Consider the following 13,930-nt stretch of genomic DNA (forward strand, 5'->3'; position numbering starts at 1 on the left):
CCATTTGCTTCAACGTGGATGGAACTGGAGGGTATTATGCTGAGTGAAATAAGTCAGTCGGAGAAGGACAAACAGTGTATGTTCTCATTCATTTGGGGAATATAAATAATAGTGAAAGGGAATATAAAGGAAGGGAGAAGAAATGTGTGGGAAATATCAGGAAGGGAGACAGAACATAAAGACTCCTAACTCTGGGAAACGAACAAGGGGTGGTAGAAGGGGAGGAGGGCGGGGGGTGGGGGTGAATGGGTGACGGGCACTGAGGGGGGCACTTGACCGGATGAGCACTGGGTGTTATTCTGTATGTTGGTAAATTGAACACCAATAAAAAATTAATTTATTAAAAAAAAGGGGGGAATCCCTGGGTGGCGCAGCGGTTTGGCGCCTGCCTTTGGCCCAGGGCGCGATCCTGGAGACCCGGGATCGAGTCCCGTGTCGGGCTCCCGGTGCATGGACCCTGCTTCTCCCTCTGCCTATGTCTCTGCCTCTCTCTCTCTCTCTCTCTGTGTGTGTGTGTGACTATCATAAATAAATAAAAATTAAAAAACAAAAAGAATCAGTTAAAGGAAGGAAAATTTACCAGTTATCTTTGATTATCTCAGGCTTGAGGAATTATGGGTGATTTATATACTCCTCTCTTGCTCTTCTCTGTTTTCCCAGTTTTGTTTCTGTTTTACAAAGAGTGTGCATCACTTTAAGAATTAAAAAGAAAAAAAATGCATACAAAAATCCAGTCACCCCTAGTTCTTAGAAGAAGCCTTTTGCATTCATCTTGTTGCCTTGGGAACGAAAATTCCTTCTCACTGACTGCTGGGGATGCAATTCAGTAGGGCCCCGAGGTTTCTGGGTGCTTACCTGAAGTTGTAGCCAGGGTACAAGGACTCAGTGGTGGTGTTCTTGTCATCAAGGCGGCGGAAACTGTATTTTGGACGGCAATGATGGAACCAACTGTCCAAGTTGCAGTCCCAATGGATCTCAATGCCCATGATCCCTCCCTGGAGAAGACAAGGAGATACAGTCTCTAAGTCCTGCTGCACATGGGATGCAGCCACCAGACCTCTCCCTGCACAGGGATGATCAATAAGGGAAAGGTTTTCTCTTTAGAGGGGAACACAGATTAAAGTTTCAGAGCCATGAGCACAGTCCCATCTAACACACACAAGTGGCTGCAAATTCACTTCCCTGCTCCTCCTCCCATCCGAGACACACTGATAGATTTATTTTCCTAAAACACAGCTCCCATAATCTAACACCTGGAATGGCTCCCATTGAAGATTATACAGCTTGTTACACTGGAATTCAGGGCACCCCATCACATATCTTTTCTGCTTTCCCTCCCAACACTCCCCTAGAGAAAGCTCTTATTCCACACTGTCTACACTTTGCCCTAAACACACTTGGCATTTTCATTTCTTTTTTTAAAACAGCTTTATTAAGATATAATTCACATACAATTTGTGCAAGTGCATAAAAGTGTATAATTCAACAGTTTTTAGTATATTCATGTATACGTGTGACCGTCACCATAATAAATTTTACAACAGTTTCATTGCCTCCAATGGAAACCCTTAAACTTTTTGTCAGTGCCCCTTTGCCCCCACCCATCTCTCAGTGTTAAGCAACCACTAATTTACTTTCTGTCTCTATAGAGTTTCTTATTCTGAACTTTCCTATGAATGAAATCGTATAATGTGATCTTTTGTGACTGGCTTCTTTCACTTAGCATAATATTTATTTGTTTGTTTGTTTATTTATTTATTTATTTATTTATTTATTTATTTATTTATTTATTTTAAGTGGGGCCTGAATTCACAACCCTGAGACCAAGACCTGAACGAGATCAAAAGTTGGATGCCTAACCTACTGAGCCACCCAGACACCCCCCACTTAGCATAATATTTTAAAAGTTCACCTATATCGTAGCCCCTATCAGTACTTTATTCCTTTTTATGGTGGAAGAATATTCCACTCTGTGGATAGACTACATCTGGTTTATCTATTTACCCTTTGATAGACATTTGGATTGTTTCTACCTTTTGGCTATTGTGAATAATGCTGCTGTGAACACTTATGTGTGAGTTTTTGTGTGGACCTGTGGTGTTATTCCTCTTGGGAATATACTTAGAAATGGAATTTCTGGGTACATGTTGAACTTCTAGATCTCGGCCCCAGTCTTTTTTCTCCCATTGAAATATTTCTCCCACCATCTCTCTAGCTAAATCCTCATCACCCTCCAAGACTCAACTTACATCCTTCCTTATCCATTCAGCCACCCCTGTCTTCCTCAATTCAAAGTGATCTTTCTCTTCTCTGAACTAACATATCTCTATTTGGTACTTCTTTCTTCCTACAAACATGTTTTGAGTGCTATCCTGTTTCACTGAGTCTTAGACACCATTGCTTATCAGACACATAATTTTCTTTTTATGTTCTCAGAAGGAAATGCTGCCAATTAGGCCATGAAATTCCATCAATCAAAAGCACTTTTTGACTTTAGAAATATTAAAGTGTGAAAAAAGTATGCCTTTGAATCAATGAGAGATAGTATTTCAAGACAGGATAGTATTTCAAGCATCCCTAGATGCTAGGGATAAAAAGATGAGTAGCCAGCAGACTCTGACTTGGAGAAAGGGAAAATAATACAGAGTAATCACAATTGTCCTTTATTGGCAATAAGCCATGTATGCTGCATATTACTGTGAATATCTGATGTTTCTATCACTCAGCATCTAGTTCTTCTGGTATAAGTGCCTGGAATTTTCTTTGGGAAACATCTCTCCTATCTGAATGTTTTTTTTTTTAAGATTTTATTTATTTATTCATGAGAGACACAGAGAGATAGAGAGAGAGGCAGAGACACAGGCAGAGGAAGAAGCAGGCTCCATGCAGGGAGCCCGATGTAGGACTCAATTCCAGGTCTCCAGGATCAGGCCTTGGGCTGAAGGCAGCGCTAAACCGCGGAGCCACTCGGGCTGCCCCCATCTGAATGGTTTGAATGGGATTGTCCCCTCTTCCAGCTCCAGGAATGGCAACATGATCTGGGACTGGCCAGGAAGGACCATGTATCCCTCTGGACCTGGTGACTGGTTCAGGAATAGGTATGTGGCCCACAATAAACCAATCAGAGTCCTCTCTGAGACATTTTGCCAGAACCATAAAAAAAAAAAAAAAAAAAGAAGTCCTCTATTGGTTGGGAGCACTAGCTAGAGATTGTAATAATCCAGAGCAACATTGTCCAACAGAATCTTCTGCAATGATGGAAATATTTTATATTCATGCTGTGTAATAAAGCAGCCACTGGCCACATGTGGCTTTTAAGTGATGGAAATGTGGCTAGTATGACAGAGGAAATAAATATTTCATTTCATTGCATTTCGTTGCATTTCATTGCATTGCATTGCATTGCATTTCAGTTAAAGTTTAAATAGCTTCATGTGACTAGTGGCTACCATATCAGACAGCACAGTTGTAGGGCTTTGATGGCTTTGCCTTGACATGTGGACATTTTGTCTGAGAATGATAGCATCATAAGGAAACAGCAAAGAGATGAAAAGAGTCGGATTCCTAAAGACATCATTTGAGTTCCTGGATGCAGCCATGCCTACTGCTATCCCATGCTTCATTCTATCAACAAATATATATTGAGTGCCCATTATGCTGAGAATTCTACAAAATTAACAAAAGATTCCAAAGATGCCTACTGTCATGGAATTTACATTCCAGTCAGGGAAGACATACAACAAACAAATGGTATAAAATATATAGTATTACCTAGATAGTGCTAGGTGCCAGTGATATAATAATAAACTGGCAAGGGCCATAGAGCATGCTGGGATTGAGGTAGAAACTGAAATTGTCCTTTTAAGATTTTTTTTTTCAGAGAAGGAGGGAGGCAGGGCGAGAGAGAGAGAGAGAGAGAGAAAGAGAGAGTCTTAAGCAGGCTCCATGCCCAGTACAGAGCCCAATGCAGGGCTCAATCTCATGACCCTGATATTATGACTTGAACCTAAATCAAGAATTGACTGAGGCACCCAGGTGCCCTGAATTTGTTGTTTTAAAGGTATTGGTAAGGGAAAGCTTCACTGAGCTTATATTTGAGCAAATATTAGAAGCAGGTGAAGGAGACAGCTAATGCCCTGTCTGGGGCAAGACTGTTCCAGGCAAAGGAGAAAAGCTGAAGAAACCTCACAAGGCGGGATGTTCTCTGTCTAAAACAAACAAATAAAATCTTAAAAAAAAAAAAGAAAAATCTCTCAGGGTATGAAAATGCCTTGGATGTACTAGAAGGTCCATTATCCTGATGTCTTTATGTGAGTTAATAATACATGGTTTTTTTTTTTTTTTTTTGCTTAAGCCAATTGAGTTTGGTTTCTTTTTGCCCCCAAAGTAATTTTTAATTTATTCTTTGCTTACATCGTTTGAGTTGAATGTCTATAAGGTGCAACTGGAAGAATCCTGACTAATCCAAGTGTAATAGTCTGAGTAATGGCTCCAAGGGAGCCATTATTAGAAATAATGATATTCCTAACCCCAGGTCCCAATCCTCAGAATCTTTGGATATATATTATTTTACATGGCAAAAGAGACTGCAGATGTGATTAAATTAAGGATCTTGAGATAGGAAGATTATCTTGGGTTATCCAGATGGACCCTATTTATAAAAATGCTCTCTTTGAAGAAGACCAGTATCTTTATAAGTGGGAGACAGAGGGAGATTTGACACAGAATAAGAAGTCAAGGTGACCACTATGTAGCTGGCTTTGAAGCTGGGAGAAGGGGCTATGAGCTTCTAGCTCTAGAAGGAGGAAAAGACAAGGAAATGGATTCTCCTTGAAGACTCTGTAGGGAGCATGGTCCCACTGATATCTTGATTTTGGCCCAGAGAAACTGATTTTGGACTTCTGACCTCTAGAAGTGTAAAAAAAAAATTGTGTTACTTTAAGCCACCGAGATCATGTTTGTTTATTACAGTAGCCGCAGGAAACTACTGCCCCATGGGGATGCGTTCACAGGGTTGTTGTGGAATTAGAGGAGGTAATACAGGAAAAGGCCTTGGCACTGTGAAGGGATCTACTAAATGCTCAATAAAGGGAGCCCTATAACTAATACCCAGGGGTCCAGCTTCCTGGCCATTTGACATCTTCCATCCCCCAACTCATACCCTCACTGTATAAAGACGCCACCAACCTGAATTGCCACATCTGAAAAATTATCTCCTGTTTGTTGGAAGATATCTCCTAATCGAAAAATGGGACACTGTGGGTTCTGAGTCTTGTGAAAGGTACAAGTGATGTTTATATCTGGCAAGATGTTTCTCCTGTATGCAACGAGAAGCAAACAAACATGTTTTTGAAAACTGAGACCTGTCTCTTTCATAGAAGTGAGCCAGTTGGTAGCTGGGTTCCATGAGGGCACCCAGGGATCCTCAGCCCCTGGGATTCACACCCTTGTGTGGTCCCCTCCCACACTGTGCAGGGTTGGTCTGTGTGACCAATAGCATGTGACAGAAGTGATGGTGTGTCACTTGTGAGGTTAAGTCATAAAAGATTGCGGCTTCCATCTTGTTTACTGTCTTGCTTGCTTCTTATCTGTCCCTCTTGGATCACTTGCTCTGGGGGAAGCCAGACACCATTCTTAAGGACACTCAAGCAGTCCTAGGGAGAGGTCCATATAGTGGGGAACTGAACTTCTTGCTGACAACCAGGTGAGTGAGCTTGGAAGAGGATTCTCAGCCCCAGTCAACCCAGAGATGGCTGTGGTCCCCAGTGACAGCTTGACTGCAACCCAAGAGACCCTAAATCACAACCACCTGGTGAAGTCATTCCCACATTACTTACCCACAGAAACTGCATCAGATAATGAATGTTGGTTGTTAAGTTTCTAATTTTTGGTGTACATAATCCATTACACAGCATTAGATAGTTAACAGCTAGACATTCTAGGCACTTACGTGGTGTAGTTGTGGCCAGGGAAGTCAATGTTATTCTTGATGAGCACAGTGAAATTTTCAGCACTGTTCAAGAGTGCAGGCCTGAGAGAGTAAGAGGTGAAATGAGGATCAGTGGGCCAGTGGGACCATAGGCTTCTGGTTTCTGGCTCGGGTCATTGCAATGAGTAAAGAGAAATGTAGTCCAGTCCTAAAAATCTAAAAAAGAGGAAAAACTTCTCTCTTCCTGAGGCCCCATGGCATTTACTATAACAACCCTTCTCACACTCTGATGTAATTGTATGTTTAGGTATGTGTGGTGGTGTGCTGGTAAAGGTTTACAACCAGGTCTCCAGGGGGAAAAGAAAGGCTCTGATATGTACATTAATGATTTCTGTAGTATAAGTACTTCCACTGTGGCTGATCTCAAGCCATTAGCGGGTATCACTGCACTTGGAGTTGGGAAGGGATGAGCATAATTGGCTCAGAGTCAATGTAAGCCAGCTCCAGCACACCTCTGTTTGTACCTCCCAATAGTCTTAGAGTTCCTGCAGGTTAGGACAATGATTTTTTTTAAATATCAGTATTCCCAGGCTTTAGCAGAGGGCCACACATGTATAGTGGACTGTATCAGTCATAGGTTGATAGACTCTGAGTAGCATAAATTCTCCATGAATTAGAGGAGCTCAAATCGTAGACTTTAGAAAAGCCCACCCACAATCTATCCATCCATTCATTTGGCAAATATTTATTCTGCTGGGTGTGAGGCTGGGCATTGTGAATATAGTGATGAACAAGATGGTCAAGGCTTTTGTCCTTATGTGCTTGACAGTCTGTTAAAGATGGAGAGAACTGGCTGTGGATAAGGAGATACAGCTGGTACCTAATTGTTGGCAGGCCCACCCAAGTGGGTGGCACATATGTATACTGGAATTAGCACCAGGAAACGATGGAGGTATTTGGAAGGAGGCACCAAGAATGATCTACTTCTTATTCCAGAATTGCCAGAGCCCAGATTTGCCTCTATTTAGGATATAACTACAGAGAACACCATAGTTTTTGTCTGCCCAGGATCCATTCCCCATCTGTTAGAAGCACCTCTGTTTTCTCCCTTTGGGGTAACCAGGTCTCTTCCACTCTTATCCCAGAAGGGGATAGATGGGTAGAGATGAATCCATCTTCTGCCCATTGTTACAGACCCTAGGGTGGGCAAGTGACCCAGAGCTGGCTAACAGAATAACCCAATTCTCTTGGCCATAGTAATTGGTTCATAGATTGTCACATGACTTAGGCCACTGAAAACATTCTAAGTCTTTTGTAGGAAATACTAGAAAAAGAAAAACTCATTTTCTTTAGGATTGCTAGTAGTAAAGACAGTATAGACTTGGAGTTCCCTGGACCATAGTGTGAGGAAAGCCAAAATGGGAGAAAGTAACTGGGAGGTGGAGGTGGGGACCAGGGTTAGAAGAGACAGAAAGAGAATCTTAATGACATCATTTTTATTTGAAGCCTGGATCAGTCCTTTCCTGAAGGATCCCCTATTTATGGATTCCCCATTTATAGGAATAAAAAAATAACATTTTCCCCCTGAAGCCAGTTTAAATTGTATTTCTGATATTTGCATTAAAAAACCTTATTTACAACAAATATCTACTACATGCCAGACCATTTACTTTTAGAATATCCTAAATCCATGCTTCCTGGGCAAAATCTAAGAATAAGGGGACTTGAAACTCTAAGGATCAAAGCCTTTTATTCCTCTCTTATGACACTCTTAACTTCCTATCTTGAATTCTAATTCTCTGTGCACGTTTCTTATCTCTTTGATTAGGCTGCAAGAGGCTTGGGACCTGCTCCCTATCTAGGTCTTCTTGTATTTTTAGTACAGTCTCTTGCACATAGTTACCTGTAAAATAAATATCTAATGCCTCCTATGTGGTATTGGATGTGTTGACTGAATGATTAAATGAATCATTTTAGTAATCCCTTTCTATAACATAGGAGGAAACTGAAGTTCAGGGGGGTTACTTGCCCAAGGGCATGTAAAATTGCAGTCCAAGGACCTGAACATTGGTGATGTACAGTATTTGTCTGATGAATAAGTTGGTGACTGAAAACCAGAGACCATCAAGAGGCCTCTTACCTTGAACCAGGGACTACTTACTTGAGTGTTAGTTCTACCGATCTCATTCAGGCCCTGGGCAATTCTTTCTGTGAAAAAGAAACTCCTCTGAACTAGAAATAAACCTGGGTGGTACCATTAATGATTGAGGGCTAGGTAGCCTGACACTACTGAATGCTTCCACCCTGACATGGGAAGCCTTTGCCTGGGCCTTCTAAAAAGTCAGCTTGGGCAATCTTCTCTTTGCCCCAAAGAGGCTGATGGTGTGATCTTGAGTCACATTCATCTAGAGCAAGTATCATCTCATTTAATGCTCACAACAGTCCTGCAAGGTAGGAGCAACTATTATCTTCGTTTTACAAATGAGGAAACTGAAGCTCAGAGAGGTTAAGCCACTTGCTCAAGGTCACATGGCAAGGAAGAGTTAGAATCCGAATTTGAATCAAAGTCTCTCTATTTTTCTGAAATGCACCAATCTGTGGTTTCTGAGATTTAACATCGAGTTCTGCTTTCTGGGCCTGACTTGTGTGTTAAAGAGAAGAATCAATACAGGGGATCAACAAATCTGTATGTCACTGTGATCATTTAATTTAAGAAAACTTCTCTTCCTCCCCTGCTCTTTTCCCCATCTTGCTCTCTCCTTCCCTTCCCCTTTCTTCCTTCCCTTCTTGTCACCTTCCCATCCTTAATTACTCAGTATGGACACTGGCCAGTCAGAGTGGGACCTGCTATAGTGCTAGAGAAGGGCTCTGGTGGTGCTCTGTAAGGTGCTGGGACAGCCAAGGGCCCAGGGGCACCCAAGGGTGCTCAGGGTAGTAGTTATTTGCCAGCCAGTACAGAATTATTGCAATATTTTAACAATTAGCATGGTCTTCTCAGAGATCACTGATGTGCCTGGGACAGAGGGTCACCAAGTCAGTAGGACCCAGGACTTTTCATCTGCTCACTGGTCAGGGCTACCCCATCTGTCCCCCAAACTGCAGCTCACCGGGGGGCCTCTTCCACTGCCTCGATGGGACACCAGGCGGAGACTTCACAAGTCTTCTGCTTCCCTTTATACTCTATACACCTTCCGGTCTGGATCCCTGGTTGGTGGGGGGTGGGGGGGAGGTCAAGGGGCCAGAGAAGCACAGGTGTGAAAACCACGAGTGCGTCATGAACTCAGTCTCAGCAAGAGACTCTTTACTTATGCTTTTCAACCGAAGCAGTTTCAGCTTCCACAAAACCCCATTTGAACCACAAACTTACATAAGGCAACCCAAGCAAGGAACACGTCAGACAGTAAGTTAAAAAAAAAAAAAAGTTCAGAGAGAAGACAGAGAGACTGTGGATGCTGTTGGCTTTTTTGGTTTCTTTGCAAGGAAAGAGGAGCTGAGCAGGGTGTGTTCCTTGCCTAACATAAATGGACTAGAACTTGGCTTCTAAGTGGGCACCTGTCACTTAGGGGTGTACAGCATGGACCAGAGATGTGCAAAGCCACAGAATGAATATGGCACATCTTTCTGGTTAGTGTCACCAGCAGATTCCTGAGGGGGACTCAAACACACACATCTTATGGAACAGAATATAACATCTATATGTCTTTTTTGTTTCTGTGTGTGTGTTATAACCACTGATGGGTTTTTTTTTTGTGTGTGTGTGTGTGTGTGGTCATTTTTTTTTTTAAAATGGTCATGTGCCTCTTTAAGTTTAAACAAGAGACATAGAAATTCTGCAGGCTAATCGTGATACTGTCTCCAGGTGCCCTGGGGCTACAATTCATACTCCTCAGTGTTTGGGGAAGTTCAAGGTGGAAAGCTCCTCAGACACAGATGACAACGTGGGCTATTGGATTTTCCTGCCAATGAGAACCCTGAATATGCTAATTATGGAGGTTTTCAGGAGCTGCCCTCATTGGGGAATTAGGTCACATCCCTAGTCAAGTGGCTAGTCCTCTGGGGACAGAGTGCAGGCCTGGGCCAGCCACAGCTCTCCCATGGCCTGGTGAGGGTGGAAGAAGGCAGCTGAGAGCCAGAGGCTAAAGATTTGAACTTTAGGGCATTGTGAATTCACCAAAATACCAGACTACCCACCCCCAGGATCCCAGAAAAGAAAGAGAACATACCCTTGCTTTGTGGGTCCATCCATCCTTTTTTACAACCCCAGTCATTGGAACAGAGTGTCCTGCGGGTGGGAAACTGCAGAGAGGACAGGATAGTGGGGAGTAAGCCACTTGTGTCTCTAAGATATAGAAAAGCAGATGCCTGTGTCCACACGAAAACTTGTACACAAACGTTCACAGCAACACTATTCACAGAGGCCAAAAAGTAGAAACAACCTGAATATTCATCAGCTGATACACGGAAAAATAAAGCATAGTGCATTCATACAATGGGGGTGACTCAGCTGTAAAAAAGGAAAGAAGCACTGCGCCTGCTACAACAGGATGACCCTTCTATTTTTTTGTTTAATTAATTTATTAATGAGAGACACACAGAGAGGCAGAGGGAGAAGCAGGCTTCCTGTAGGGAGCCCGATGTGGGACTCTATCCCAGGACTCCAGGATCACAACCTGAGCCAAAGGCAGATGCTCAACCACTGAGCTACCCAGGTGCCCCAGGATGACCCTTCTAAACGTGATGCCGAGTGAAAGGAGCCAGACACAAAAGGACACATAGTGTATGATACATATTGTATGAGCTCAGTGATATGAAATACACAGAATAGGCAAATCCACAGACAGAAAGTAGATCAGGGCTCACCAGAAGCTGAGGGGCAGTGGTGGGGCTGGGGGAATGACTGCTAATAGGTACAGGGCTTCTTTTTGGGGTGACGAAAATGTCCTGGAATTAGGTAGTGATGTGGTTGGTACAACATTGTGAAAATACTAAGAACCACTAATTTCTACACTTTAAAGAGTCCACTTTAAAATGGTGGACTCTATGGTATATGAGTTATATATCAATAAAAAAAGGAAAGTAAATAAAAATCTACAAAGCAGATGCCGAGCAGCCAGGTACCACTCTCAGGGGAGGCCCTTGGGGTGGAGAGCAGGGACCTGGTCCAAGCAGGAGCCCTGTGGCTGCTGAACTGGGCAAGGTGACAAGCATAAAGGCTCAACAGGAAATGGGAAGTACAGGGTGCCAGCCAGCATGTTCTCCTGGCCTCAGAAAATGAGGTCAGTTAGGCCTCAGACCTGAGGACAGAAGAGGGAAAAGAGAAATGGGATGGTTAGTTTATGCACGTTTGACTTCTTGTTTTCTAGGAAGCAGGTTTAGTGGACAGTCTTAGGGCAACCAGAGCCTGACCCTGACATGCAAATGGCCTCTGCCCATTATCTTCCTTTGACCTGTGCCTCCTCCAGCAACTCTTCTCACCTGCTGACCACTCCGGGTCCCCTCCTTACCTCAGGACAGAACCCCTGCTGTTGGCCTTCTGTCTTGAGAAAGTTTGTCATCACGAAGAAGGAGTTCCCCTGTGGAGAAAGAGGAGAGCAGAGCTACTTAATCATAATAATCCAGCTTGCTCCATGCCTGGGGGCAAACCTTCCACCTTTCTAAACTACACTCTAGAAATCTGGTCTGGGAGCAACTTGGACTATGCTGAGGGTTTAATATCAAAGCTGGTTGAGCCGCCCTGCTGAGCCAAGGGAGAGCACAAGGACATTCAGATTGATTGAGTATTCTTTCTCCATTCCAGCCTCAAAAGCAGCCTTTTCATTTTTTGAACACATTAAAACGAAATTTAAGAGACCTGGGGGCTGGGGGGAGTGTTGGCTTCATCAGAACGCAGTTCAGATAATCCAGGATTTTAATTAAATAAAAGGCAAAAGGCATCCCACAGCCCAGGAAATAGCTGGAGATCTTACTGACCTGCTGGTAGAAACAGATAGTGGCCTGGGTTTTATGATTTTGCAAAGCACCCCAGCTCCCAGAAGCTGCAGAAGTGCCCTTTTGTCCCTCCAGCCTCCCTATCCGTTCTTTGGTGTTCTCATTCCAACTTTGATTTCTCCTTTTTGACTATCCTACTTTTATTTTCTCTTCTTGCAAATTTAAGCAGTCACATAGCCTTTCCCTGTGATCCACATCCTTCCTTTCTTTGTCATCTATTTCCTTTCCCTTGTGCAAAAATGTATCAGGATGTCTTTCTTCCTGAAGACATTTTTGTTGATAAAACGCCACACAAACAATATAGAAGGGCCAGTCCTGTCCAGGCAGGAATTTCTATGTCCTTCTGAATCTAGGCAGACCTTGCTGACTTGACGGCCCTGCTTCTAAAAAGCTGTGTAGAAGTCAATTGTGAGTGAATCAAATCGTGCTTTAAATGCACCGGGACACACTGCTATTTTGAGAAACCCTGTAGGACTTGATAAAGCATAGAATCATTTTTGAGCTGCTGGATCTGACCCAATTTTGCAATTTTTAGGTTTTCTCAGTTGGGATTTTCACAGAGCTTTTTAAAATAGGGCCAGTATTTTTCTAGAGTGAGGCTCCAGTCCCAGGGGAGGGAGGCAAAGGCCCTGGTGACAGCAACCAGGGAGGAGTCCTTGGGAGTTGTTGACAAGTGCTTACCTGCAAGGGGAAGGTGTAATCCGCAGTGTCGAAGACAGTAGACACCATCTTCTTGATTCCATTCTCCAATATCTCCATTTTCACCTCTGCTGTCCCTTTCACCTTGGTGTGTACAGAACTGATAAGAGGCTCTTTCTGTTGGTACCGCTTGTCACTGATTAAAGCGAAGCTAAATGGCAGACACAGAAAAGTGTCAAATGGTTTTCTCAAGGGAGGCACAATGCAGTGGTTTTGCATGTAAGTTCTGGAGGATGCCTCTATTCAAATCTTAGCTTTGCTGAGTGACTCTGGGCAGGCTACTTGCCTTCTCTGTGACTCATTTTCCTTATCTGTAAAGTGGGAAGAATAGTCATACCTACCTCAGGAGTTGTGAGGATGGAATGAGGCATGTGTGCAAACTCTTCAGCATAGTATCCAGCACATTGTGAGCATTCAGCACGTGGAAACTATTGCCCCTAATGTCAACCTCCAATATTTCCTAATATAGACCCTAGGGCAGCTTCTTAAATCCCAAAGCCCAGCGCTAGATTGGTCCACCTGCATTGTCCTGGGGCTGAGCAACGTATCAACTGTGTCCAGCAGGTCAGCCACCTATTTTCCAGAAACACACACCTGGTTTATAAATAATACTGATAATCGTAGTTGCCCTTTACGGAGCACTTAATACATGCCAAGGGCTTTACGTGCCTCATCTGTTTAATCTTAGTGGCAATAGGAGATAGTTACTGTCATCTCACTTTTGTAGATGAAAGAATGGGCTCAGAGAGGTAAAGCAAACTGCCCAAGATAACCCAGATTGTCAGCGGCAGAACTGAGGTCCTCTGTTGGTCTGCCTTCGAGTCCAGAGCCAGACCTCTTAACCACGAGCTAGGTTTGTTCTGCCTCAGTTTCCTGCCTTTGATCAGTTCATTAGGTGTTAATACCTTCTTTAGAATATGAATCGAAATGATTATAGTGGGAGGAAGAGAGGGAGAAGATGGAATTAATAATTAAAAATGGTAGATTCCATCTCTGTTTGTTTTCCCTGCTTGCATTGCCCTGAATAATTCTGACTTTATTTTAAATACTTTGTTTATTCATTCAGCACGGATTTATTTGGTCTCTTCCCTCAGGCCAGCCCCTAATATCTGAATGATTTAGGAAGTATAATCCAGTGGCTGCTAAAAGAGGAACTAACTTTGGGAAACCAGCACAGAGTGGGCCAAGACTTGGTCCCAGCTCTTCTCAACCTCGGCTGTGTATTATAATCCTCAGAGAGCTTTCAAAATTGCAACTCCCCAGTCCCATCCCTGGAAATTCTGATTCAGTAAGTCTGGGGCGTTATCCAAGTAC

General features: G+C 43.2%; 1 protein-coding gene across 4 annotated transcripts in view; it reads right to left on the reverse strand.

Moving 5' to 3' along the window:
* Positions 1-13,930, reverse strand: part of P2RX7 (purinergic receptor P2X 7) — a 46,676-nt gene that overhangs the window by 17,310 nt on the left and 15,436 nt on the right. For 3 of the 4 annotated variants that reach the window (XR_011994637.1, XR_011994638.1, XM_026018835.2), the window contains exons 2-8: positions 12,599-12,767; positions 11,434-11,502; positions 10,153-10,225; positions 9,037-9,133; positions 5,951-6,031; positions 5,188-5,317; positions 856-995 (exon numbers count right to left, since the gene is read on the reverse strand). Coding sequence is in view for 2 of the 4 variants with exons in the window: in XM_026018835.2 (XP_025874620.1) it covers positions 856-995; positions 5,188-5,317; positions 5,951-6,031; positions 9,037-9,133; positions 10,153-10,225; positions 11,434-11,502; positions 12,599-12,767 (759 nt within the window). In the remaining 2 variants the exon portion in view is untranslated. Of the gene's footprint in view, positions 1-855; positions 996-5,187; positions 5,318-5,950; positions 6,032-9,036; positions 9,134-10,152; positions 10,226-11,433; positions 11,503-11,899; positions 12,054-12,598; positions 12,768-13,930 lie in introns of those variants that run through there. The other variant, XM_072722811.1, reaches the window with a different exon arrangement.

Source organism: Vulpes vulpes, chromosome 10 (assembly GCF_048418805.1).
Source record: "Vulpes vulpes isolate BD-2025 chromosome 10, VulVul3, whole genome shotgun sequence".
In the NCBI taxonomy this organism is placed as follows: Eukaryota; Metazoa; Chordata; class Mammalia; order Carnivora; family Canidae; genus Vulpes; species Vulpes vulpes.